The sequence below is a fragment of the Parasteatoda tepidariorum genome, chromosome 1 (assembly GCF_982258835.1).
Source record: "Parasteatoda tepidariorum strain Cologne lab strain chromosome 1, Ptep-v5.0, whole genome shotgun sequence".
NCBI classification, from domain to species: Eukaryota; Metazoa; Arthropoda; class Arachnida; order Araneae; family Theridiidae; genus Parasteatoda; species Parasteatoda tepidariorum.
Window position 1 is genome coordinate 46184154 of NC_141755.1, and position 27330 is coordinate 46211483.

Below are 27330 nucleotides of genomic sequence, written 5' to 3' on the forward strand. Positions count from 1 at the left end.
ATAAAATAAAATAAAAATAGGTAACTTGCAATAAGGTTGCAACATATCTCTCCGAAATATCTTTCAGAAACCTAGTTCGGTCGGATTTCAAAAAGTAGCTTGGCGAGATTTTAAAAAGGATCCACCGGAAAAGTGTTTTAGAGTAACCGCCATTTGACTAAAATACTAAGAAATCAGATCATCAAAATCATTTATCAAAGGAAAAGCTGCAATAAATCGTCTGAACTTATGGAATCGTTATAGCTTTAAATTAGAAATAATGAAAGTTACCTGATTTCCTTTTATTACAAAAAATGTCATTATCCATAATATCTTGATCTCGATACGTAAAGTTTAATTCATCAGACTTTTATTATTTAATATCGAATCTTCTCACATAAAAATAGAGAATTAAGTAGAGATTACTTCTAAAGAGACAGTTACTTCCTCGAATGCAAAATTTCAGCCAAGGCTTTAAGTCTTTTTAAGTAGTTTGAAGATATTAAAGGAATAAAGAGAGCGATAAAAAATAGTTTAGTTTGAAACTATTTCCGTGACAAAACGCCATTGAGAAAACATCAAGAACGTGAAAACTGTAAAGAAAATAAAAATATAAAGCTGGAAAAATCTCATAACTCTTGCTGTACTTTTAATTAGTTGAATTCCAGAAAAGGAACTTCAATTAAACTACTTTTCATACTTATTAAAGTAATTAGAGAAATGACAAAGAAGTAAGAGCTAAAAGAATTTTTTCCCGAAAGACATTAATTTTTACTTGTCTCAACAAGTCCCGCTTTTTTGCAAATGAAAAAGCGGGGCATATTTTTAGAAACATTAAAATCGTTGAATATTTGTTTTATAAGTGTGTGAAGGAAGCAAAAGCTTTCTGTTACAAGTTTTAAGCATTATTTGTTTTAAATTGATACGAGCTCTGTCGAATAAATTTTCTCAGAATAGTTTATGCAACTGTTTTTTCCTTCTAAATACAGTGTTTGCAAATATCTACGTAAGTGCTTTTTCAATTTAATATTCTTACAAGTGTAATAATAAAACAAATAGTTTCTGACTAATTCATTTATTTTATGTCCTGTCGTTTAATTAATAACTTTTTTGAGAGGGATTAAAGTTAAAAGAAATAAAATTTTGGAGGTAAAATTTATTTAGGTTAGAACAAAATGTTATAACTCAATTATTTCACATTTTTTTTTTTTTTTTTTTTTTTTTGTAGGAATGAAGTTTAATATTCATTTCAACATTTAAGTGTAATGAGGTTGATTCCTTGAATCTAAGAATCGTTTAGTTTAAATTTAGTATAAATTTATCTATAAATTTTGTATAAATTATGTATAAATTTAGAATATTTATGCAGCATTTATGTATAAATTTAGAATAACACTGATTGAAACTTCACAAAAAAATTGTTTCCTTAGAATAATTACAGTAAATAATATATTCCAGAATAATAGACAGATAGAAAAATGTAAAAAAACACCTGTATATATTGTTTAATAATAACAAATTTATATACACTTGCTCATTATTTTTTTGCTGATGCAAGCATAAGAGCAGCTTTTTTAAAAATGCATAAAAATATTTAAATTAAATGCAGTTGCAAAAAGCACACAATTTACCTACACACAAACATGAGAATAAACTTACTATTTCGAATAAGTTTAATGATAGAAAAATAATACCCTTAATGGGAGATAAAACATTTTGAAGATAAGACATTCTGAATTTATTTTAAAATTCATTCTGAATTTCTGAATGCATTTATCGAAATTAAAAATGATTATTATGCAAAAGTTGACTTTTTTAAGCAACTTTTTCTCGTCCTGTTGCGTTCTTCTTATAACTCACATGGTACAACTTTTTTAGTATAATTTGAGTAATAGCAAATGGAAGTTTTCGAAACATTTAATTAAAATACTCAGCTACTTGGATTAAAGCTTAACGGCCGTAACAACGTTGAAATAGAATATTTAATTTTTTTAGTGCTTAGTTTTTATAATTGTACAAGTAATTGTCGTTGAAAAAAAGTTATAATTCAAAGAAAGAATCTTTCCCTTCTAAAAAAACTGAATTCAGATGTTCTGCTGTTCACAAAGGAAAGAATTTATACATTTAATAGTAATTGTAAGGAAATAATGATATTCATAATTTCTTAAGCCAAGACAGAACTTGATTGTAACTATTTGCATATAGTCTTGCATGTTACCAAAATATTATCTGAAGGTACATCTCAACTTTGGTTGTAATAGAAAGTGATGTTTATTTTGAAAAACAAACGAATCGTTTACATTGCATAACACGTTGCATTTTGTTACAAAAAATATGTTTTGTATGCCTTAACAACGATGTGAGATGTTTTAATTATTAAGTGAAATGGTATTTTGATTTTATTAAGAGTGTTGTTTTTACTGAGTGTTTGGAATACATATTTGAGGGAAAAAACCTGTCATTTGTTTTGTCTGTATCATTTGTTTCGTTTGTCTATCATTAGAAGTAATAGAATTATTGATTGAATATAACAGGCAGTTTCAATTATTTTTTTAAATGAAGGAAGCTACATACCTTTAGAAAGTAACACTAATTTTATGAGAATCCATTATTGGATATTGGAACAGCCTTATAAGTAACAGTTAAAATACTGAATGCAAATAACAGAAACTATTAAGTTACGGATGTCAGAAATAAAAACAAAATATCGTATTTACTACAATGATAACATTCAATTGTTATCAAAACATCGTTTTAAGTTGCACATGCGTCATTACGGTCGAATAAAGAGTTCTATGAAGTCAAGTTGTATGGCACATTTTTGTCATGGACATTTTTTAATCATAATGAATTTTTTAAATTATTAATCATAATGGAATTGTCGGAGACAAATTTGGCTCAATTCGCAGTTTGGCACACATATCGAAATTTTTATTTTTTAGCCTTCATTAACGCTTATAAAAGTAACTGAATAATTTAAATGAAGTTCATTAACTACTATTAGCATCAAATCTTTTCACATTGCGCATACTGTATTTTTGATCTACTGAATAAAAACATCAGGAATTTTTAAAAAAAGAAAAGAATTTTAAAGAATTTGTTCATTAAAACTTCTCTTATGTTTCTGATCTATCCATAATGAGAAATGACGTAAACTTGGGCGTATAGTTCATTGATTTCTCCCTTAGGGCTTGAATTAGATATCATGAGTAACTGGATCCCGTCAAAGCGCCCCCAGCTGGCGTTATGAGAGGTTGTTTCTAAGCGAACTCAATTATCTTCGCCACCATTTTATTAGCTTTAACAAAAGTTGATAGTCCTGATGCTGTTATTTTAACGAAACTTTTCAAAACAGTTTCTCGATTGTAGTGAAAATGACTTACAAACTTAAATTTAAGAGCTTTTATACCCATGTTAGTTATAATAAATGCATCTAATCGTAAGGAATGATTTATATATATATATATATATATATATATATATATATATATATATATATATATATATATATATATATATATATATATATATATATATATTAAAAAATTAAACTGATTGTAGGCTCTGCGCCAACAAAAATATGACCTTTTGTTACGATATGCCGTACAGCGAAGAAGTGGTAGAGCATGAGTATACCAATTAAATGTATATTGGGCTGTGGCACTTAATCTTAAAAAAGCACCCTTGTTGGGTATACAGGGTAGTTGCACTTAACAGGGAAAAAACCAGTTTAGGGTATATTGGGCAAATGTATATATGGCAGTGATACCTAACCCTAATAAAAAAAATAGTGCGTGGAGTCCCTCCGCGCGGAAGAAGTTAAACTTCGTAACTTGCGACGTTAATTGTAGAAGAATCAGCAGTCGTAGAAGGATCACTAGTTCTATTCAACTACTCTTAGCCATGCTCCACTCGCTTCCGTGCTCTGTCATAACGGTAATATTGTGCATTTTTCCCTCGTGAACCTCTTAAACCAAAGGGAAGTGCTTGTGGTTGCCTCATCGTCTCGCCATGGAAAATGTATTTGTATTAATAATGTATGTGAATGCGTCATAATGTAATTTCAAAAGAGAAAACCTAACAATCAATTGATATTCACAAGAGACGTACCTTGGCATAACCTTAAATCTGTCGCATTGTCTGTGAGATTGTTTTCACTCATTTCTTACAATTGTTATCCACTAAATTTGAAAATAAAAAATACTATCCTATTAAATTATATGTGTATCAAATCAAACTAAAAAAATATTTATAGAAAAACAATTCGCGATCGCAACGCTCGAGTACGCTCTCTATATATCAGACCTGTCAGCCTGTAAATATCAGACATTAATTTATAACGTTTTCATTTAGTTCCATAAAAATCATTGGCCATGACGGACGCCATTTTCTTAGCAGCAAATAAAAATCAAAATTTCCTTAAGGAGCAGCTGAAGAACTTGAAAAAACTAACCAGAACATGCCAAACATTGAAGCAGAACACGCCAAACATTTGAAGAACAATTTCTCAATAATTCTTACCTTTTTATTACCAACAACATAACTTACAATTTCATGATCACTTGCTGTTACAGATGTGTATATTACGGTAAAATAATTTTTTCTGTCTTCAATTCATTACAAATTAAAATGAAGTCAACATTGCTTTCGTCATTCCAATAAAGAAATGTGAATTCAGAACGTCAAGAACTACAATAGTTATAGAATATTCTTCTTTGTTATAGAACAGTATATATTTCTGTATCTATATAATTCGGAAAACAACAATAAAGAATCAACCAAATTACTTGAAATAGTGTCATTTGTGCTGATGATTAATACATTTTTTGTCGTTTTCTTGGTAAGTATTTCTTAGTTTTGAAAGAATAGATAATTTCAACTGGAATTCAGGTGTTCTGTTTTTAAGCTACATATTCAAATTCATATCTAGATCTTACAATTATAAAATTTTGATGTGTGGTATGTTATCTAAAAGTAATAAAGGGATAATCTATGCACATATTATTTGAAAATAAAACTTTCAAACGAAGAACATTTCATTTGGAACTCTACAGATTTATAAAGAAGGTAAGTGTTATGATTTTTATAATAAAAAATTAGCTTGTAAAATATTTTTCTTCTTATTTGATGATAGTTCTCTACAGAATGGTTTCTTACGTCTGATTAAGAACTATAAGAAAAGAAACTATATGAAAGCTTTTATTTCAATGTAAAGAATTCTTAAAATCGTTTTTTATCCTAAGAATTCTTTATTTTCCGTTTTATAGTTTATAATTTTTTGATAAAAATTGTTGTCAAAATACTTTTTTTGAAAACATAAATGGTGTAACATTATGTGTTTATGTATACTTCTTGCATATTCTAATGTTTCAAGTAATATGATTCAGAAAAGTATGAATAAAAATTCGGTACTTATGTATTAACGCCACAGCAGCTACAGATTTGGTGGTTTTTAAGTGCCGCCAATCTACACCTAAAATTTTTGTGACAAATGTGACAAATCATAAAACGAAACACTTTATTTAAAATCAAAGTAGTTTATCGGATTTCGGTGGACAATGGGCAAAATATTTCGCTCCATAAAAAATAAAATTGCATCTTGTTCTATTTTTGGCAAATCCCAAAGACGCATTTTCGTAGCACTAAAAAATGGTAACAAAAATCGAAGAACAAATCATTTTGGACTACTTCTGATTTATAAAGCAGGTAAGTGTTAATTTTTATAAAAAAGAAATTTTACTTTTAAGTAGTTTTTTTCTTGATAGTTTTCTATAGAATGGTTTTCTACGTCCGATTATGAATCAAAAAAGAAAAAACATGAAAGTTGATTATTTTAATATAAGGAATTTTTAGAATTGCTTTTTTTTTGTTTTGAATCGTAAGCATTCTTTACTTTACGTTTTTCAGTTTCTAAATAATGATTTTTATTAAAACTTAAAATTTTTTGATAAAATTACTTGTTAAAAAACTTTATTTACAAAATTAAATTACATAAAATTATGAAGCTTATGTATACTTTTTGCTTATTTTAATGTTTGAAGTAATATGATTCTTAAAACTATGGAATGTAAAGTTTATATAGGCCTTTCAGGTTATATCATTAAATTTAGTAAAACTTTTTCTCAGGCATTAGGTTTTAACTCTAATAAGAAAACACATATTTTTTTCTGTTTATTTACAAATATTTTTCAGATGTGTTTTGGATGTTCCTTCTTTAAAAAAAAAGAGATACCATCTTGTTTTCGGTTGTATAAGAAAGGATATCAAACATTTTTCTTTTTTAAATTTAATAAGCCACATTAAAGAAGGAACGTTACAAAGCTACACGCTACATTAAAGACGTCTTCAGAGTAACTGAATGACGGTTCATATAGAAATCGCAACAAGCGACTGGGGGAAGGACGATTCCATAATGTTAAAAACTTAAGAATTTCGTCGGAAGAGTGAAAATAGGGGAAGAGGGAAATTACGCTGAGAATATTGGGGATTTTTTTGTTCGCTTCCTTGGCGTATTGACTAAATTTCAAAGGTTTACCGTCACCATTCGCATTTGTTTTTATGCTTATCTTTTGCGACGTTTGCTGTCATTTTCAAACTCGTATAAAATATGTTATTTGTTGAATTTTTTCGTTATGTCTTTGTTTTTATTATTGTTATCTGTTTTGCTTTTGTTTTTAAATTTTTTTTTACTTTAAAGTCAGTTAGATCTTAATATATGTATGTTGCCGGCGTTGTATAGAATACTGGATGCTTTTAGGCAAAGTATGAAATGTGAGAATTATACCGGGCAATGGTACTTGATCTTAAAAAAACATCAGTGTAGGGTATACCGGGCAATGGCATTGAACCTTAAAAAAACGACATTGTAGCGTATACCGGGCAATGGCACTTGACCTTAAAAAAACATCAGTGTAGGGTATGCCGGGCAAATATATACCGGGCAATCGCACTTGACCTTAAAAAAACATCAGTGAAGGGTATACCGGACAGTGGCATGGTATATATTTGCTCGGCATACCCTACACTGATGTTTTTTTAAGGTCAAGTGCCACTGCCCGGTTTATACACGGAGTTCTTTTCAAAATCTCCCCCCCCCCTCACGCTCCTCCAACATGTACAGAATTGCTGGAACAGCGACCGATAATTGTCAACAGTACTGAGGTACGTACCTCTCTGCATCAAAAACGTTCTTTGAAGATAAAAAAAATCAAATCTGACTGTCTTCCCTTTAAAGCCTAATAATCAATTCTTTCTTTTTTGATGACCCTAGTTAAGTTTTTTTTTTCCGGAAAATCCCGCCAAAATTTGACTTCCAATGTTGGCGCTAAAATAAGGCGATATTTTGCTAAGCTTTCACCAGCAACGTTTTCCCGATATCGAGTTCATTTTCCCCTTTCTAAACTTTCTAAGTCCGTTTGTATTATAGAATCGTCCTGTCCCTAGTCGCTTGTGAAATCGCAGGTATGCGTCTCATACAACAACGCCCCCTATAGTTCGTTGCGATCGCGAATACTTTTATGACTATTATTATTTTTATGCTAGTGAGAACCAAAACAATAGGAAATGAATGAGGGAAAACTGGATCCTACCACGTGATTTCCCGGCCAATAAAAATGTAGCGTTAAACGTTTAACGCAAACTTGTTGGAAGTCGCATAAGAAGTATAACTTCAAAAAATCGGTGTATTGTTTTTCGGGCCCAGACAGTTTTCTTCAAAAAATATAAATATAGGATATAATAGGCAGGGTCATTCAACTTTAAAAACATCAATATTTGGTATACCAGGCAAGGCACTTAACCTTAAAAAAATGTTACTGTAGGACAAACCGAGCAGTTGCCCTTAATCTTAAGAAAATCATGTTAATGTATACCGGGAAAGTGAAAACTGGGCAAACTTATTTAAAAAGGTTAGAAAAAATTAGCAAATATTATTACTATTCTTTGATTGATCACCTTTCGTTTAGGTTATGCACTGTTGTGATCTTAAGTATATTTACGCTTAATATGAACTTTCGATTGTGTGATTGATGGAATTTCAATTCTGCTTTTTAATAAAAAAAGCAGAATTGTTATCATATTTATACTTTTGATCGTAATTAAATAACTGCGCAGAAGTTACCCGTTTAGATACTGCGCAGGTTCTTATGAATACAATTTTAAGTGTTTGGAGAGGCAATATTCTCTTCATTCTTAAATAAATCTAACTGAGAATCGTAAAACGAGTACGGAATAATAAAAAAAAGGCTAGAAAAGGAAAATATTAAAACTAAAATTATTAAAACTAAAATGTAGCTCTAAATTATTATTGAATTTGAATAAATTGATAATATAATTCAAACAAAAATATACGACAGTCTGTTTTTCAAAACCATTCACTTTTAACTTTTTATTTCAGCCCAAATTATACCTCAGTCCACGCAAGTAAAGAATTTTTATTTAAATATTAGTAAGCGTGTATGCTTGAGCATCTATGCTTATGACTGTTCACTCGATTGGCATCACAGTTCTTTGTTGCCATTGCGGAAAAGAAAATTGAACTGTTTTATTTTAACAATATATGTAGAAGCATTTTATGTAATATAGATGACCTCAAAAGTAATTTTATAGATAATTTCGCCATGAAAACAATGCTCAGTTTTAACTCGGGGACGCTTATTGACAAAATGTAAATGAAGAGGAGCAGCAAATGTTTTTTTTTTTAATTTTAGCCATCAACATTTTCAATCAAATTTAAATTTAATTGAATTTGTTACTCTGTTATTAACATAAAAATCTGTATTAAATGTGGAAATGAAGTGACACTCAGAGACGGTTTCGAAATTTTACCCTTCCCTCCCAAGCATACGACGTCCATCAAGAGGCAGTGTCGCTTGATTATAGCACTTTAATAGTGTCACCTGGTTAATTACCGTTTGAGAAATCTTCACTCAGGTAGATTGCTTCCTGTTCTAGAACGATCCATCAACCCCAATAAATGTTTAGATCTGGATAACGGAAACGTGTGACATAGAGGCGAAAACTGGCACCTGGTGATTAAACCCGTTTAGAATTACGAAATGGAAATGTCCATTTTGTGGATAATGGAGATAGATAACGAAATGTAAGATATATACTGAAAAAGATTAATTAAAAAACAAGAAAAAAAGTGGAAAAGAAATTAAATTTCATGTAAATGATTCTTAAACAAAATTCATTGCACTTCGGGAGGAAATAGGAAATTTTTTTTCATTTTTTTTTTTTTTTTTTTTTTTTTTTTTGGAGCTACAATGGTGCTGCGTTAAGAGGCTACTCTTTACCGAGTTTTGGTATTGGCTAATAGATGGGGGAATGAAAAGGGGGCTTTATCCCCCCCCCCCCAATTTTTTTATTGAATGTTTTAAAAGAATACTTTAAGAATACTTTTCTGGAATTTAAATATTTTTCAAATCTTAAATGGGAGTATTTTTCCTTAAATTATCTGGAATTATGTTGTTGCATTTAGCAAATGCTTGATCTTGTCGATTTCGGGTGTGCAGATATAAATCTGAAACTAGTTTTGTTTCTGAAGCTACTGTGGTGTCCCTCCTAACCTCAACTGGAACTAAAACGAATTGCGCATGAGCAGTTAGTTTAGTCAGTCAATGGTATTTTAGTTTTTAATAGAGTAAGTTTGAGGATATCCTCTCCTATTGAGTTGTAAATGAAAATGAACTTTTTTTTTAAATTTGTTAAGTTTTCAAATGTAATGTTTTTGCTTGTAATAAGGACTAGTTTGTATTTATGATTTGACATACATTACAGACAGATTAAATGGAAGAACTTGTCGAGATACGAAAATTGTGACTGAATTGTTGTGATTGTGGACAGTTTATCCAAAAAGTGCAATTGTTTCAGGACAGAACTAAATAAATTATCTAGAGAAAAATATCTATCTTCGAGATCAAGCCACAATTGCTCTGGGGATAGAGTGTTCGCCTCAAAATGTGGCAACCCAGATTCAAATCCCAGTGGTGGCTGGTTGGTGCGTTCAGGTTTGCACGAACCGCAATGCTGACGCAAAATATTCTCAGTGGTTGACGGATCATGGATAAGAATACCTTTGCTGTCTGGCTAACCGTGGGAAGTTTTCGTGCTTCCTTATAATTTATAGTTCTTCTCCATGTTACGCAAATGAGACTTAGTTCCATCAAAAAGTTCTCCAAAGAGGCTATTTTGTCCCATTACTTGATCGAAGAGTTCTCTTGTCTTCTGGGTTGGGCTAAAAATTTCAAGACTACGGAGAGGTACACTGATAATCGTAAACTCAAAGTTGGATTGGCTGCTCAAATCTTGTTATGAAGTTAAATAAAACACATTGAGATATTTTTTTTTAAAACAGGAAAATCTTCACAAAAGAGCAATCAATCTATTTTGTGGGTTACATTCCGTTTTGGTTTTGTTTACTAAGCTGCATTCATCTGAAATGCAAGTGTTGTTTTGATTTCTGAAATAGGTTAATTAAAACTTATTCTTGAAATAATCGTTCAGTGGTTGCCCTTATGCCATTATTGTCTAAATATATCGTCCAGTTGTAAAAAGTGACAAAACTAATAATCGTGAAATTTATAGTTTTGATTGAATCAACTATTATTTAAACGAGTATTCTACAAATATTTTTTGCTTGGAGACAAATGCTTGTGTCTTTTATGTGATTAGAATTGTAGGTTTAGATTTAGTATAGAATAAAAGTGCCCAAAAAATATTCCCTATAGTGTAAAAAAAGTTACTTATTTTTCCACTTATTAATAATATTGAAGAATATATTTGTATTTCTCATTCTTTTAAAAGCGCATATATTTACATACATAATTTAATTTGTATCATGATTTATAACAGTGAGTTTCTATTTCTGCAAGTAATATTATCATGACATTTAATGACGAAGCAAGAGAAATATTTCTGTTTTGAACAGGAAGTAGGCGGAAAAACCAGCTATGTTATAGAGGCTTTGATTTGATGGAAATTATTATCATTTTTTTTTATTTTCGTTCTTTGATGTATTTATTGCTTTTGAAAGAATTGCTATCTAATCATTTTATAGATATTTTCACAACAGATTTCGAGTAATGTACGTATTCATTTTTTAGAATTTATATTTTGGTTTATGAATGGAAAGAGTAGAAAAAATATTTCTACATTTATTTGCAGCTATTTCTTTTAAATTAATTGAGTTTTTGAATAACAAAAAGTGAAATTAATCTTCTTATACTTATATTGGAATATTTTTGTGAAATAAGCTATTTAAATTTACTTAATGTAAATTTTTGATTGGTTTGAATAACACTTTAAATCGGATTATTATTGTTTATTTTCGATTCTCATCACTGCTGTAAATTTTATTAAATAATATTGATAGTAAAATTGCAATCTCATTAAATTTCCAGTTTATAAATTTCTGGGTTCTATTTAAATTTTATCTTTATTTTATTGTTAAGCGAAATATTCCATTCATGTAAATATATTTGTATCATTGAGATAAGAAGAGTAAAACAATGTTTTTTCTTTATTAGAAAACTTGGTGTTACTAACGCATTTAACTTGTATCATGTAAAACTTTTGATTTATTATCTAATCTTAATCTTGACATTTTTGTGTAAGGTATTAAATGAAGTTACATTAGCGTTGGCATATGAGTTAGAGATCCCCCTTATAAAAGAAATTAAGGAAATTGTCCAAAACAAACAATGCTTATTCAATTGGATTAAAGCCCACTCGGGGGAGCCTGGCAACAAGGAAGCAGATATTTTAGCCAAGAAGGGCACCTTATTGGGCGGGGTGGACTTTCACTACACCATAACAAAACCCCAGGTCAAACATAGACAGAGGCAGGTCAGTAGGATTTTATGGCAGGACAGGTGGAAAAGCTCTGCAAACGGGAGACACACACACTATTTGATACCTGCAGTTAGCGAACGTTTTTTATCCAGCGATTTTTACTTTAATCAGTTCTTATCTTCCCATGGTGTATTTGGCGATCATCAAGCTAGGATGTTTCAAACATCCTCCGCGTGCAAATATTGCGGTCACTATCAGACTATTAAACATCTGATGCTTGACTGTCAAAAATTTGCAACCATTAGGGGAAATTGTTTTGACAGAAGAGGCGTCATAAGATCTTGGTGCAGGACTAATAAACAGAGGCAAATTATTAAAGACATCATTAAACGCACCCTGGAGGACGCATTCGCTCCTGGCGACATTTTGGATCCGCTCTACACGAACTAAACTCAGTCCCGGTTGTTGGGCTGCCCGCCTGTTCGCTTCCCGTTATTTTGACAACGTTTTGTTGTTTTATCTATCTCATTCGCTTTTTAATTCTGTTTTAATCTATTTATTCACTACATTGTGCTTTTTAATTGGCTTATTTACATTGCCTTTCCTTGCTTTGCAAATTTTAGCGTCGCCTTTTAATTGTATTTGATAATTGTTTGTTTCACCACTTTACATCTTCACCTCCTTTTGTTTTACATTTGAGATTTTCTTGGCTCCTTACGCCTTGTTCTTCTGTCTTACCTGTTGTGAATTTGTCATCGACTGTATTGGTTCTTTGACCTAAATTAACTTGAGACTTCCGTTTACCTGTGACCTTTTAATGTTTTCTTATGTTCACTTCAGGTACACGTTTTTTTTTAATGGTTCACTTTATGTTTTACTGTTCTTGAATACATCAACAGTTTATACTTTGTGTCCTTTATATCCTGTCACAATGTTAATGATCGCTTTGGTTTAGCGACCCAACTTACTCCGTAATATTACTCGTTTTAATCCTATGTACTGCCTGCACATGATGCATTGTATGTCATACTGTACTTTCCTGCGATGCGTTGTAAAATTTTTCATTTGTGTCTTTGGCTCACTATAAGGGAAGCCCCGTCAGTTTCGGCACTATAAGGCAGGATTCTCGGAGCATTTTAATTATTTTACTGCTGTTGCCATCAGACTCTGTAATGTTTACATAATGTTACTCTGTAATGTTACTTTTTGTATTTTATGTACTTTTCTGTTTTTCTTGATTTTAATAAACATTTACCCGTATGCCCTAAATTGGGGCAGGTCGGGGTAAGTATTTCATATGAGTTAGAGATCGAAGCTAATTCGAGTATGGCAATTCATTCTCGGAATTTTACTAAAAAAGGCTATAACAGAAGGTAGGTAAGTATGGATAAGATTTTACTACAGAAGTAATTGTTTTTACAGTTTTCGAAGGAAAAAACATGACGAAAATGACAAGAAGAATTAATTGAAGGAAGAAGCTTCAAGAGGCATTATGACGAAAGGAAGAAGCTTAAGTAAAGGCACTGCAGAAGCAGAGGCTGAACTCTGAAAAGTAAAAAGATTTGATAATAACTGATCAGATAAAGAAATGAGTTTTCCAATAATTTAAAGAGGATTATTTGAGTGAATGGAGTAACATTACTTCTCTAGTAGAACTTGCTGGAAAACTAGAAGAATTTAATGACCTAAGAAAAGCAATGAAATCAAAAGACTTAAAAGGTATTCCTACAAAGCCGAAGGGGTTCTCAATTTCTCCAGAGTATTGCAGAAATTTTAAACGATTTGATAATTATAAAAGTGATAGCATTGGATTTGAAGGATAAAAGAACTTTAAGCTAGATAATTTCAGATAGAAATATTTAGAAGAAACAGAGATTACCTCGATAAAATGTTTGATCAACGAAGAGCTCCAAAATGTTATGAATGTGGTCTTGTAAACCATTATCATCTTCAATATTTAAAACTAAATATTCTTTGAGAGATGTGAAAGTATTTGAAGAAAATGAAATTTTTGCTTCGTATACAATTTTTTCGAAAGGTAAATGGCCACCTGATGTCTATTTTAAGCAATAACAGTGCCAGTATATTTGTCGCTTATGAGAAATATATTACTATTCAGATGTTTACAGGTAAGTCAAATTTGATTCGACAACCTCTTGGTGAAGGTTTTTGAAACCTTGCTTAGTGTTTAACTCTTGCACAAGTTAAAGTATCTCCTCAAATTGGAGATGTAATTACAATTGTTCGATATGAATTTGACAAGGGATGCTATATTATTAGAAATAGCGCTGCTTCTTTACTCTCTGAATCCAAGTTTATAGAAATTTATGTACCCCTAACAATTAATGCTGTTGAAACAAGAGTATAAAAATTGAGTTAAACAGAGGGAAGAGAACGGTTGTCACGAAGAAATTATCAATACAGAAAAAGTAACTTTTCAAGATACAACATCTGCTATTGAGCCGGAAATACTTAAGCAAGCTGATAATTATGAGCCAAAAAATTGTTTTTCAATTTCCTCTCCTGATAAAAGTAAAGCTCTACTGTTAAAAGTAAATACAGATATGTTTGCTGACTTATAAACAGAAGATTCTAAAGCACAACCACTTTTCGAAATTGCGAATCTAAATAAAGAAGTTGAAAATAGCGATATTTTTTTTAATAAAATAAATTATCAATGAGAATTGAGGAAGATCGTACTTGTAATATCAAGGAATTTATAGTGATACCATAAACGTTCAGAGCCAAAATTATGACTTTGTGCCATGATGATACTTCTAGTCATCTTGGAGTCAGAAAAACAAAGGATATTCTCAGCCGCCGCTTATTTTGGCCTAAATGTTACAAAACTATTGAAGATAATTTGCGTTCTTGTAACAGTTGTTGAAGGGCTGGCAAACCAAAGCTCCGTTGAAGCTTGTGGGTATGATTCATGAGGTATTAATCAAATTAAATAGGGATTCTTTCGGTTGTCTTTCTATCACACGAACTGAGAAGCGTTACATTATCACTTCCGCATATTTGTCCGCATATTTGTACATTATCTCTTCCGCATATACAGATACGATATCAGTTACTGAACTAATTTAAATTTCGGTAACAGATGCTTCACTTAACCCATTAAAGCCTGAATTTATTTATATGCCGTCACACAAAAAAGCTCATATGAAAAAAGTGACTTTTTTTAACTAAATGAATATTTTCTTTTTTTAGCTACATCTTGATTATTGAAAAGAACAAGAAACATTTGTTGATGTGAAAACAGTCCTTTTCATTTCAGAAAAATTCTCATAGAATTCTCAGAATTCCCGTGACATATATGTCACGCTTGATCAAAATGCGTAAATACTTTTAGTTGATCAGGCTTTTCTACTGAAATCCAGTGTGATCAAATGACATCTTTCATTAGAAATTTCACCAGCAATTTTTTTTATCGTTTCGGAGTAAACAATTGTGTACACAATAATCGATTCAATCCTGTCGAGAGATTTCGCAGGACAATAAAGCGTATTTTAAGAAATTTCTGTTTGGAAGCTGGAAAGGATCTTGAAAGATATCTAACCTTATCACCCTTAGAACAGTGACTCAGAAAAGCACAGAATTCTTACCGGTAGAATTAGTGCAGGGAAAACTCTAAACACCATACCTTTTGCTTAATGAGAAACGGACAGGATTAGCTATTGAATGCAACTCAGTTACGGATTATTTTTTTTTAAATTTATCAATCGCTTGAAAAGATGTCAATAATTAGCTATAATGAAATAAATGCAAATAAAAAGAAAATAATATCATGACAAAAATTCTGTCAATCATGAGTTTCTTAAAGGAAACTTAGCAAAATCTTGACCAACAAATAGATCACCTGCGACAATTGTTAAATAAGTGTGCAACGAATTTTTTAAGTATACCATCAAAAATCCATTTTGATTGAACATGATAACTGATCTTTGATAACCCTATTCAGACAAAATTTTACAAGATGTCTCTTAGGCAAACTAAACTACTACAAATGGAATTAGATAAATTGTTAAAGTGAGGTATTATTGAAGTCAGATCATCAAACTAAAATAGACAGATGAATGTTGACATTCAAGCGCAAGACCGTGTGTGTAGACATTGAATGTAGAAACCAAAAAAACACAATTTTTTACCTTACATAATACTGATGAATTAATTGAAAAGGTTTCATCAACAAAATGCACAACTCCAGTAAATTTAACAAGGGGGTGATTAGTGAATTCTTTTGACTCCAATACTCAGAGATGGACTACCTTCAGTATTAGTTTGGGGATATTAAGATTCCTAAGAATGCAATTTGGTCTCGAAAATTTATATTTATTATATTTTTAATAGTACGACAGTTTAATGTATATAAATAGTTTCATGCATCGGAAATTTTATTCCAATGTAAAAAAATACGAATAATAAACATAAATAATTGGATGTTTTAGAATTTAAATATTACAATTGTGAAGTGTTAATAGTTATGTCGATTTTACTACTATAAAAAATAATAAAAATTAAATAAACTACTCTCTTACATGCTCATTATTGATTTCTTTTGCCAAAATATTTTACTTCGCAACCTATTTGAAATCTTTCAGAAAGTAATCTGAAAAAATGCCGTGTGGGTAATAAAACACAAATATTTTAAAATTACATTCTATGACATTGCAACTGTTTCATTGACAAATATGTATTCTTCTAAAAATGCCGAAAAACATAGAACAAACTCAGATATTTTAATAATTTTGATCGCTCCATTGAATAATCTATCTGCTTACAGCTGCATGCATATTAATCTAGACCTTATTGAAATTTTTACACCATTTCTCTGAATTCCTAGAGTTTCTCAAATTGAATTTTTATTCGATTTATTCTCCATTTATCACGACTCCTTTCCGATGTAAATTCCATTTTTCTTCAAATGAGGACATTGAAATTTTTGTTTTTCCTTCATGCAAAATACCCAATATTTATATTTTCGTTTAAGGATAAAAATATAGAAAATACGCTTTAGCACTGATAATCTATTTTCTTGCAAAATGTTTACGAATAGTAGAGAATATTTTTGAGAGGGCGTATGCATGATTTGATATTTAATTATTTCTTTAAGCTGGAAGTTTTTGTTCTTCTTTCGGAGCAAGTTTAATTTATTTATCTCTTTTACGCTATGTTTAATTTGTTTTGAAATTTTCAATTTAATTCCAGTATTAGAAAAAGAAATTCATCTCGAAGTTGTTGGTGGCCTTTAATCAATTTAACATATAACAATTGACTAAATTTAACGAAAGCGATTCCTATCCAGAGATTTTTAAATATTGAGAAAGAGGAATATTTATGAAAAATCATGCAGTTTTATTTAGATATTGTTTAACAATGTCTTGCAAGACTTCGCTTAAAATATGTGGCAAAATACTAACGCTTCATAAAATTAATTTGTAAAGTAATGTGTTATTTGCAAATTTGTTTATTCATAAAGTTAAATCCTGATTGATTTTAAGTATTAATTTTAAGAAATTAGAGTCAACTATAAATGAGCAACAAAAACATATCCAGCTCTGCTCAGGGCATTATTTTTATAAAATGTTAATTGGAGATATTTCGACTGATTTTAAACTACAAAAAAAAATATACGACAAAGTGGATATTTGTTGGCATGTTCTGGTAATAAAAGAAATAAACGGGAAATAATCCTTACAATAAAATAAATAAATAAATGGATTGTATTTCTCTAAAGCAGCGGTTTCAAAAAATTGTTCCGCGGAAACCTAGAGTTCATCCATTTTTAACCAGTAATGATTTTTGAAACACGTATTTAAATTTTTATTCATTTAAATATCCATTATTCATTTAATGTTTAATTTATTTTAATAAAAATAAACATGAAATACAAGAAAAATGCTAATAAATATTTAATAAACGTAAATTATACAGAATTCTAAATAAATATTTAATGAAATGAATATAAAATACCAGTTTTTTTCATAGCAAAATGTAAAAAAAATGCGTACTCAAAAAACAAATTCATAACGAAACTAAACGCAGTTCCAGACATATAAATTCAAGTGACATGAAGCCTAATTTGACAAAACAAGGAAAAAACTTTAAATATTTTTTCAAAACATACATTTCAAGGGAATATGAATAATTTTATATAGTATGGGATATATTCCTTTCTCGTTTAATCATATTGTGTTACAATAACCCCCATACCTAAGTTGATGGCATCTGTTTGAATAATGAAACACTTATTAATGTTTGGAGTATAAAGAATAAGATCTTTAGACCATTTTTTTTAAGTTCTTGGAAAGTATTTTTCAAGAGAACATATTTTTTCAAAATAATTAGTTGTCTGTTTTAGCTGATAGGTTCAGTACTGCTAATGAATGTGGGAGTTTTGTCAAAAAAAGATCATCATTGAAGTCTCCTTAGTCAAAAATTTTGGTAACTAATTTTATCAAACTTATTAATTTAACTGTTTGACCTTTTTTCTCTTTTTTAATCCCTTCCTTTTAATTCATTTTTTAGCTAACCTTAGTTCAGTGTTTCCCAAACTCATGACTTTTGCAACGCTGCGTGCTCAATATTTCGCAACGCTGCGTACCATTTATAAAAAACTGAATTTATTTTTTATTATAAAAAAAATTGCACACAAGTTAAAAATCACAACTGCTGACACCACTAATTTTTAACTGTTAACTCTGCAAAAAATAGCCAATAGAAAAATACGTAATCGCACATTTTCATGGCTAGCTTTGCCTTCAAATAAAAAATTTTGAAATGTTCGTTTGTTGCTAGATATTTCGCATAATAACGGGTACCCCCGCTAAACTGCTCCCGTACCACAGGGGGTACGCGTACCACACTTTGGGAAGCACTGACTTAGATCATAGTACCGAATGATGAGCTGACATGAATTACGTAATGATGTTAAAAGATTTGTGTTTTATAGCCGTTTCTGATTATTATTATTTTTTTGCGACATTCAACTTTTTTCCGTGAATCATCGAAATATCGTACTTAAAAAAAAAACTAATAATAGACGACTACGTTTTTCGATTTTGTCTCTTTACCTATGAAAAAGCTTCACTCCCAACTCCTTAATTTTATTATCCACAATTCTTAAACACAAATTGAAGCTCAACTTATAATTGAGGTTGAACACAAAACCACTTTTTACTTCATTTTGCTATTCGTTTATTAAAATCGTCAATAATTTCCTCCTAAACATTATTCAAATTAATCAATCATATCCATGATAATGCTAGTATTGAAAATATAGGTATGTAAGCTATTTATATCATACAACTATTCAATAGTTATTCAACAGTTTTCACAGACAATAACAAATACTCTGCATATAAAGAAGCCGCTTATTGCTCCCAGATAAGAACCCTGAAACGTCTTGTCTTCATTATATTTAAATTGCTCAACATATTGTTTGAGTTTACTCAACAATTGTTTAATTTACGCTGCATTGTAGAGTATGGGTGAGCAATTTGCACATCAGGACAGTTGCCGCACTTTTCAGTTGCCACACATTCGCAAACTTTTGTATTATGTTTCGTCAAGCAAATTAAGTTTTCTTAAGTATGTCTAGGAAACTTTATTCTGAGTCGTGTTTATTGCGAAATCTACGCATTGTGAATTAGAACCATTTTCTGACTGACTGAAATACCCGCTTTATATGCATTTAACTTTGTTATTTTTATTACTCTAACAAATTTTGTCACAAGTTACATTCCGAAGGAAGCTTTAGATTTTATGTTCATCTTTGTTTGTCAAGATTATAAAATTTTCTTCTTTTAAGTGAATTAAAATAACAGATAAAATTGCTTAATTCAGTGATGAAAGTCGAAAAGAGTTGTAAGACAATGTTTGATTTATTTCGATGCTCTGCATATATAAATGAAGGTCACTGAACCTGTTGAAGCCTGACAAAATAAAGTTCAAAGTAAATGGCATGACCGTTGTTCCAAGAGCACTTTTCAATAGAACTTGACGAAATATTACTTTCTGGAAATATTATAGTAGATGCTAAATAACTTTAACGCAATCCAAATTATTCTTATGTAAATAATTAAAATAGTTTTTTTATAAGTAAATAAAATTGTTGATTTTACGAATCGTTTAATTTGTTTAAGGAAATTAACATTGAGTTGAAAAACAGTTTTCTGAATGCAGGAATTGACAAGGGAGATAATATCTTCAATTTCAGTAAAAGATTAGTTAAATCCTTGCAGTTGTGGTTTTAAACAATTAATAGCACTAAAAGGGAAGACATTTGTGCAAAGGGAAGCAACATCAAGTGAGAGCGCAGTTTTGTTGAAAGGGAAACGAAATCCAAATTTTTAACATTGCCTTCATTGTTACATCTTAGAAGTGAGATGATTCGAGCTAAATAACGAGCAAGTTTATAGCATGCTGTATAAATATTCGAGACAATAAGTCTAAATGCAAGTAGAGGCTTGTGAACTTAAGGAAGGGCCTAGAAACGAGCACATTTTGAGAAATTTGAAATAGAAACAGCGACATTACCTTTCTCATTGTTGGAGTTTTGGGCATGAATTCAATTTTAAATTTCTTCACCTTCTCTCCATAGCATGTTCCCCTGATTTACCCGGCCACTGTAGTTTTCTTTGTTCTGTTTTCCATCTTTTCTCTCTTTTGACTACTGTTACTTTTCTAGTTTTGTTTCTCACCGTTATTTTTCCATTTTTCGTAGGCAACTTTTCGCCTGATACTTACAATAGCTTTTCTTTCTTTTCATACATGACTGGCAAGTCTTGAAAATGGAATGCCTTTGAGTGCTTAAAACAAGTCAACAATTATTTTCAATTTATGTGTATTTTTGCAGCTAATGTAGCTTTTATTCAAATGACTGACAGCTTTATTTGCATATCGTGAGTTTTTGTCCTCTCTCGATAATGATTTCGTTAGATTTTTTTTATAAAAGCAAACAAAAGGGTAATATCCACCATACCTTAACTACTTGCATAAAAATACACAGAGCTAAGAAACCAAAACGTTTTTATCTTTTTTTCTTCCTCAAATTAATACTTGTTTATACTACAGCTAGTTCATGGTGTAAATTTTCATAGTCCTAGCGAACTAAATCCCTGAAATAAAGCAAACCAAACTGTTTTACATCAATTAGTATTAATAAAACTTTAAGTCAGATTCCGTCAAAACTATAAGTTATTATCAGATTTAACCCTGAATGACTCTTGTGGCAAAGAACCTTCTTTGACCTGATTATAAACGATTCCCAGTAATATGTAAAACTACTACAGCTAGTTCATGGTGCAAATTTTCATAGTCCTACGAACTAAATCCCTGAAATAAAGCAAACCCAATTGTTTTACATCAATTAGTATTAATAAAACTTAAAGTCAGATTCCGTCAAAACTATAATTTATTATCAGATTTAACCCTGAATGACTCTTGTGGCAAAGAACCTTCTTTGACCTGATTATAAACGATTCCCAGTAATATGTAAAACTACTACAGCTAGTTCATGGTGCAAATTTTCATAGTCCTACGAGCTAAATCCCTGAAATAAAGCAAACCCAATTGTTTTACATCAATTAGTATTAATAAAACTTAAAGTCAGATTCCGTCAAAACTATAATTTATTATCAGATTTAACCCTGAATGACTCTTGTGGCAAAGAACCTTCTTTGACCTGATTATAAACGATTCCCAGTAATATGTAAAACTACTACAGCTAGTTCATGGTGTAAATTTTCATAGTCCTAGCGAACTAAATCCCTGAAATAAAGCAAACCCAATTGTTTTACATCAATTAGTATTAATAAAACTTTAAGCCAGATTCTGTCAAAACTATAATTTATTATCAGCTTTAACCCTGAATGACTCTGGTGGCAAAGAACCTTCTTTGATCTTATTATAAACGATTCCCAATGATATGTAAAAATAACGGCCTCCTTTTTACCTAGTCCGGAGTGCTTGGTAAAATATATAAGTTAAAGATATAGTTTAACATTTTTTCAATGTCCTATATCTTAATCAGTTTTCTTTTTCTTTTTCGGATGTAGGTGATCATTTGCCTGATGCTCTCACTTTGCAAGACTTTGGAACACGTAGTATTTTAGAAGGAAGTATATCATCCCGCCTCGGTACAACAAATGAATCAAGATATGATCGCAAGGGATATCACAGGCTTCAAGCAGATGGATCCGGAGCTGATGATATCACTGTTATAGAACCGCCCAGTCCTGTCCACGATACATTAACTTACGGTAAAATGACCGTTGTCCAGCCAGAAGTATCCGAATGTAGTGATCCTGGTTCAAGCACAGAATCCAGCTCTGATTACGAAAGAGATTATTTTGGTGGTTTCACGGATACGGATGAAGGTAAATTATATATGCTTGCAGCTGAATTATTACGATATTCTTATTTTTTTTCTCAATATTATTGTGTTACGTTATATTATTTGATATAAGATCAATTTCTTTTTTTTTGCGTAGTGCGCAGATTTAAAAGAATATTTTTCAACCAAATTTGACAAGTGTATTGTGAATATTTTATATAAATTAAAATAACGTTAAAATATATAGCGTTTTTATGACAATAATATTACAAAATTTATCAGCATTGTACATGAACATATAATTTAACAACATTATACATAAATGAGTATTTTACGTAGAACCATGAGTTGATAAAAATTTGTTTTTCAGAAAAAGACAGATCATTTAAAAATAAATTTTTACTTAATACAAATTAAAATACTGCACCATATACCGATGAAAATAAGCATAACATACAAAAGACTTGTAAGATTAATATTAAAATAGAAAGTAAGTAAATTAAAGTGAAATTAATTTGAAGGGAATAGTTTGTACACGAGGCAATCTTTAAAATAAGAAATGTAATTATTTTTTTTTATAAATTTTAAAGTTTTTCAAAATTCAATTTTCAATTTCAATTTTGATGCGTGACCATATTCTTGTATAAAGGGACCACCTTCATGACTCATAGGCTAACTTATATTTAAAATGAGTAATTGGTAAAAAAAGAGCATTTGTTTTTGCACAAATAATCAATAATTAAGTAAAAACATGCATTTTCTAGCTAAAATTTAAATTTTTTATGAATTTTATTTGATTTGATTTCATTACATCTTAAGCCAATTCGTATAATAAACCAAACTATGAATGGAATATAATCTATCTATTAAACATGATGCGAATTTATAATAATTTAAATCATAATAAAATAATATAAATAAATTATATAATTTAAATATGTCATATAAATTTCCAAATCCCAAACAATGAACAGAACAAAAAATAAAAAAAATTCTCCACAGTAACAATTAATTCAAAAAAATTATATTAAGGCAAACACATATATTTCTTTTCCTACACATACACTATGCAAGAGTATGTAGTTAGGCGCAGTTAACGTCCTTGTCAGTGGAAGTAACAATATGTGTAAAACGACCACCAGAAGTTCGCTGTCGTAGATGTTGACCTGGTCATAAATTTCAGCTGAGTCCATATCCGGGGAAACACCTCCAATTCTTTCTCCGGCAATATACATGTTAAGGTCTGGTTTCTTAGGACAAGCGCCTTATCTGGGTGTCAGCGTGACGTCAACGTCCCGCTGACGCCAACAAAATACTGGTTTGTTAGCTCAAGGCCTGGTTTCTTAGAACTAGTGCCTTATCTGGGCGGCAGCGGAAAGTTGACGTAGAGCTGACGCCAAAAAAATACTTTTTTGTTAGCTCAGCGTGAGCAGTTGGTCCAACGCAGACATTATCTCTCATTGCGCATGCGTTAATAACGTAAACAAATATTTATTTTGAATTTATATTGATTTTGTTATTGTCGACCAGTGTTTTAGAGAGCAAATAATGACTTTGTCCAAGAAAAAACACATTATAGCTGAGCTAAATGAAGAGTGCTATGTTTAATGAAGAAGCTATGTTTAATGTCAAAATCAAAATCTTGGCTGATTTCAATGTGCTGTTGGATGTTGTCCGCCATTGCTTCTGTGGTTAACGTCACGTTGTAATCCAACTGCAGTTGAGTTGGACGGCAATTGTAGTTCAAGATGAGCGTTCGATGACGTATACTATCAAACTCACAAATGGACCAATCAAAGGTTAGCGCTGATTTCCAGCTGACGGCGTCCTGTCCTAAGAAACCAAGCCTTTAGTCAGAACTTATTGATAGATGGTGTAATTGTAAGTTCTTTCATGTTTCTTAGAATGAGAGCAATAAAAACAAAAACCAAGCTATATTTATTTTTATTGTCATAGGAAATGATAAAAGCTCTTTTGAACTGATCATGGCACTTGAGGGTGGTGGCAATAATTACTTTAAACGAAATTGCTAATTACGTTGAAGATTTCTCAACGATAGCAGGTTTTCAGTGACATTAGCGATGATTCTATTTGATTACCATTATAACTCTATTACTCACTATTTATTATATCATTTTTTCTTAATAAACTTTACTATTTTCATTCAAACAAAACTGTTTTTTAAATATTTTATTGCAGAAAAAAAAATTAGTACTTTCTTCGGTACGGAATCCTTTATATGTATTACTTATTATTCATTTTTACAAGCGCAAGCTTAAAATTTTAGTAAACTAATTTGAATAGAGTTATTTGAATATTGCTAGCTAATACATTATATCAACTTTCGAAAACTTTAATGATGTAGTTATTCTAGCATATTTAAAGAATATATTAATTAGTCTAGCACATATTAATTTGTCTTTTCTTTGGTACGGAATTCTTTATATGCTTTAATTATTATTAATTTTTAGAACCACAAGCTTAAAATCTTAGTAAACTAATTTGAATAGAGTTATTTGAATATTGCTAGCTAATACATTATATCAACTTTCGAAAATTTTAATGATGTAGTTATTCCAGCATATTTTAATTCCATCGATTTCGACTAATCATTATGGAAAGAAAAATTTATCCCAATTCAAAATTTGTCTGGTAAGTAATTTCTAAGTATTACTTTGGTCCTTTAATTAGGATTGCAAATCTTACATGCTCTCCAAAAATTAGTGAAGCTCGTTGACTCATGGAACCAATTCTAAAATAGGGACACACAGTTCGATCCGAGAGGGCGGAAATTAAAATCCAACACTCATCACATAATGTATTCCGTTCAATTAAGTTGGGGGAGACGACATTGGTTTGAATGAGGAGGCTCTTAAATTGCAAATTGAATATAATTTTCGGCATAGAATTTAATCCTCTTCAATTTAGAGACGAGATATTTAAATCTAAAGGGCTACTCATCAGTGAAACGATGCTTGTTGTTTGTGATGCAATTTATTTGAATTTATACTTGAAATAGTTTGTGAAATCGATGCTTGTCAAGAGAATAAACGTAGTATCAATTGGTTAAACCATTGTACCCCAACCGAAAAAGTAGTGATTGCCGCAATTTTGAATTTGCAAAAATTACACTAACAGTTCAGATGAATAATCTTGCCCGCCCATGGTTAAAAATTTGAAATATTTTACCAATTCTTCGAGAAAACCGGGTGGAGAAACTCTGGATTAAGCGATGGCATGTTATGAACATAAAATAATTATTTTTGTTTTTAAAATAAAAATATTCAAATTGTCAAATTGAAGTAGTCAAGAACAGTTTGCACATTGTATTATGATGATTAAGAATATTTTTCTGTTTATTAGTTACTTTTAATGTTTATATAAAATTAAATTTTCATGAAAAAATGACAAATATATGCTATGTTGAGCACCAACCACTATTAAACTTGACCAATTAGCTCTGTATACTTTTTAATCAAATGCCCTAACTAATAGAAAAATCGATTCTTTTTTCTTTTTTTTTTCAATTTTTATATTTTTTTGAAATTTTATATTTTTATTTATTTTCGTCTCTTTTTTGTTTCTATTTGCTACTTTTTCTCTTTTTTTTATCTGTCTTGTCTTCTAACCTTAACCATTAACCGATAAATGCCCCTTTAGGGGCAGGGGCGTGGGGTTAAATGTTAGTGTGTGTTTATGCAACAAAGATTATTATTTGTTTACTTATTTATTAAAATTTTCAGTAGGTGCTTGAATTTTACTTTATGTGTAAACTAGATATATTTAAATGACAACTCATAAAGTAAGAGTATTAAATATTTATAAACTAAAGTACTTTGATATTCCTTATTAGTAAGATACTTTAAAATATAGAAAAAGAAACACTATTTTAGAGTAAACTTCTCGCATTCTTTACGACATTTACATTTTTCTTGAGTAATTAAACAAAACCTACCATGAAAATTACTTGGTAATTAAATTATTCAACAACATTAACTTTCAAGTTTTGTATAATTCAAAAGCTAATCTTCATTAATGTTTGCAATTTAATTTTAATGAACATGGTTTGCCTTAATTAAATTAATGTTGAGTTGAAGAGCGCAACATTTAACAATATGTCGTCTATGGACAAAGTAAAGTTGTTTATAGTTGGAAGACTACCCCAGCAAGATGAGTGCATTATCGTAGAAAGCGTCTTTGTTTACTGCAAAATTCTCGATTATTTTTTAAACGGGTGTATGCTTACAAATCTAATTTAGAAAGAATGATGCTTTTTTTTAGTTAAAACACTTTATTTGACTTTCATCTCAACTTCTTCTTTCATAGCAGCACCTTAAACTAGTAAACAAGTATAATTATGTATTACAAGGAAATTCTGATACACAAGAGAATTCTAGAAATTTTTAAGTTGTTCGTTCTGTAGTAGATAACAAGAAGATTAGATAGTGAATACAAGGCATGTTTATTATTTGATATATATTTTTGTATGCAATTATTTTTCAGAAGAAAAGACAAATGCTTTTTACTGTTGGTGTACTAGTCATACATAAGTACAATTTGAATTTCAACATTATTTATATGGATTAGATTATTATAAAGTCTTATAGCGAGTTTTGAGAAGAATGAGCCGATACTGCCGACTTTAAGATCTTTAGCCATCTTAATTTCTATAATATAAATGGGCAGTGGCTATCAAGCTGACGATGGTTCTTTGCAGGGTTTGTATTCTTCTAAGAATGCTTTTGGACAGTCCATCGTAACTTGGGTACCCACAGCTAACGATTGATCTTAGAATCATTTTATAAATTAAAAGTTTACTCGTTATATTAAATTTTGATTTTCTTGATTGCTGTTTTTAGGTTTGACAAGAGAAGACATATAGTTTTTCTCCTTTATGAAGCTATTTGCTGCTTTCTAGATTCTAATTAGTCTTCTTGGCAAAAGCTTTCAACAACTTTGACATTTCTCTAGCTGGAATTTGTCAATTTTGGTTTTTACGTAAAGCTTTGGAAGGTCCTCTTGTCTTCTGGTAGCCTACTTTTTTGCCAATTTTTTGGACTCGATTTCTGCTTTCTATGATGTCGATAATCTGCTTAGGTATGAGATTGCTTTTGGTGTTATTTAATTGGTTGGGTAAGTTACGGTGTTCTACATTGATAATTTCAGTGAGGTCTTGTACGCTTGTAACTATATTAGTGGTCGTTTCCATAGGTGAGAAA

The 27330-nt window shown here is 30.3% G+C and overlaps 1 protein-coding gene across 1 annotated transcript in view; it reads left to right on the top strand.

Moving 5' to 3' along the window:
* LOC107450191 (uncharacterized) overlaps positions 1–27330 on the top strand; it is a 112105-nt gene that overhangs the window by 55406 nt on the left and 29369 nt on the right. The window contains exon 2 of the mRNA XM_016065938.4: positions 21834–22154. Within this exon, the coding sequence (XP_015921424.1) occupies positions 21834–22154 (321 nt within the window). The remainder of the gene's footprint in view (positions 1–21833; positions 22155–27330) is intronic.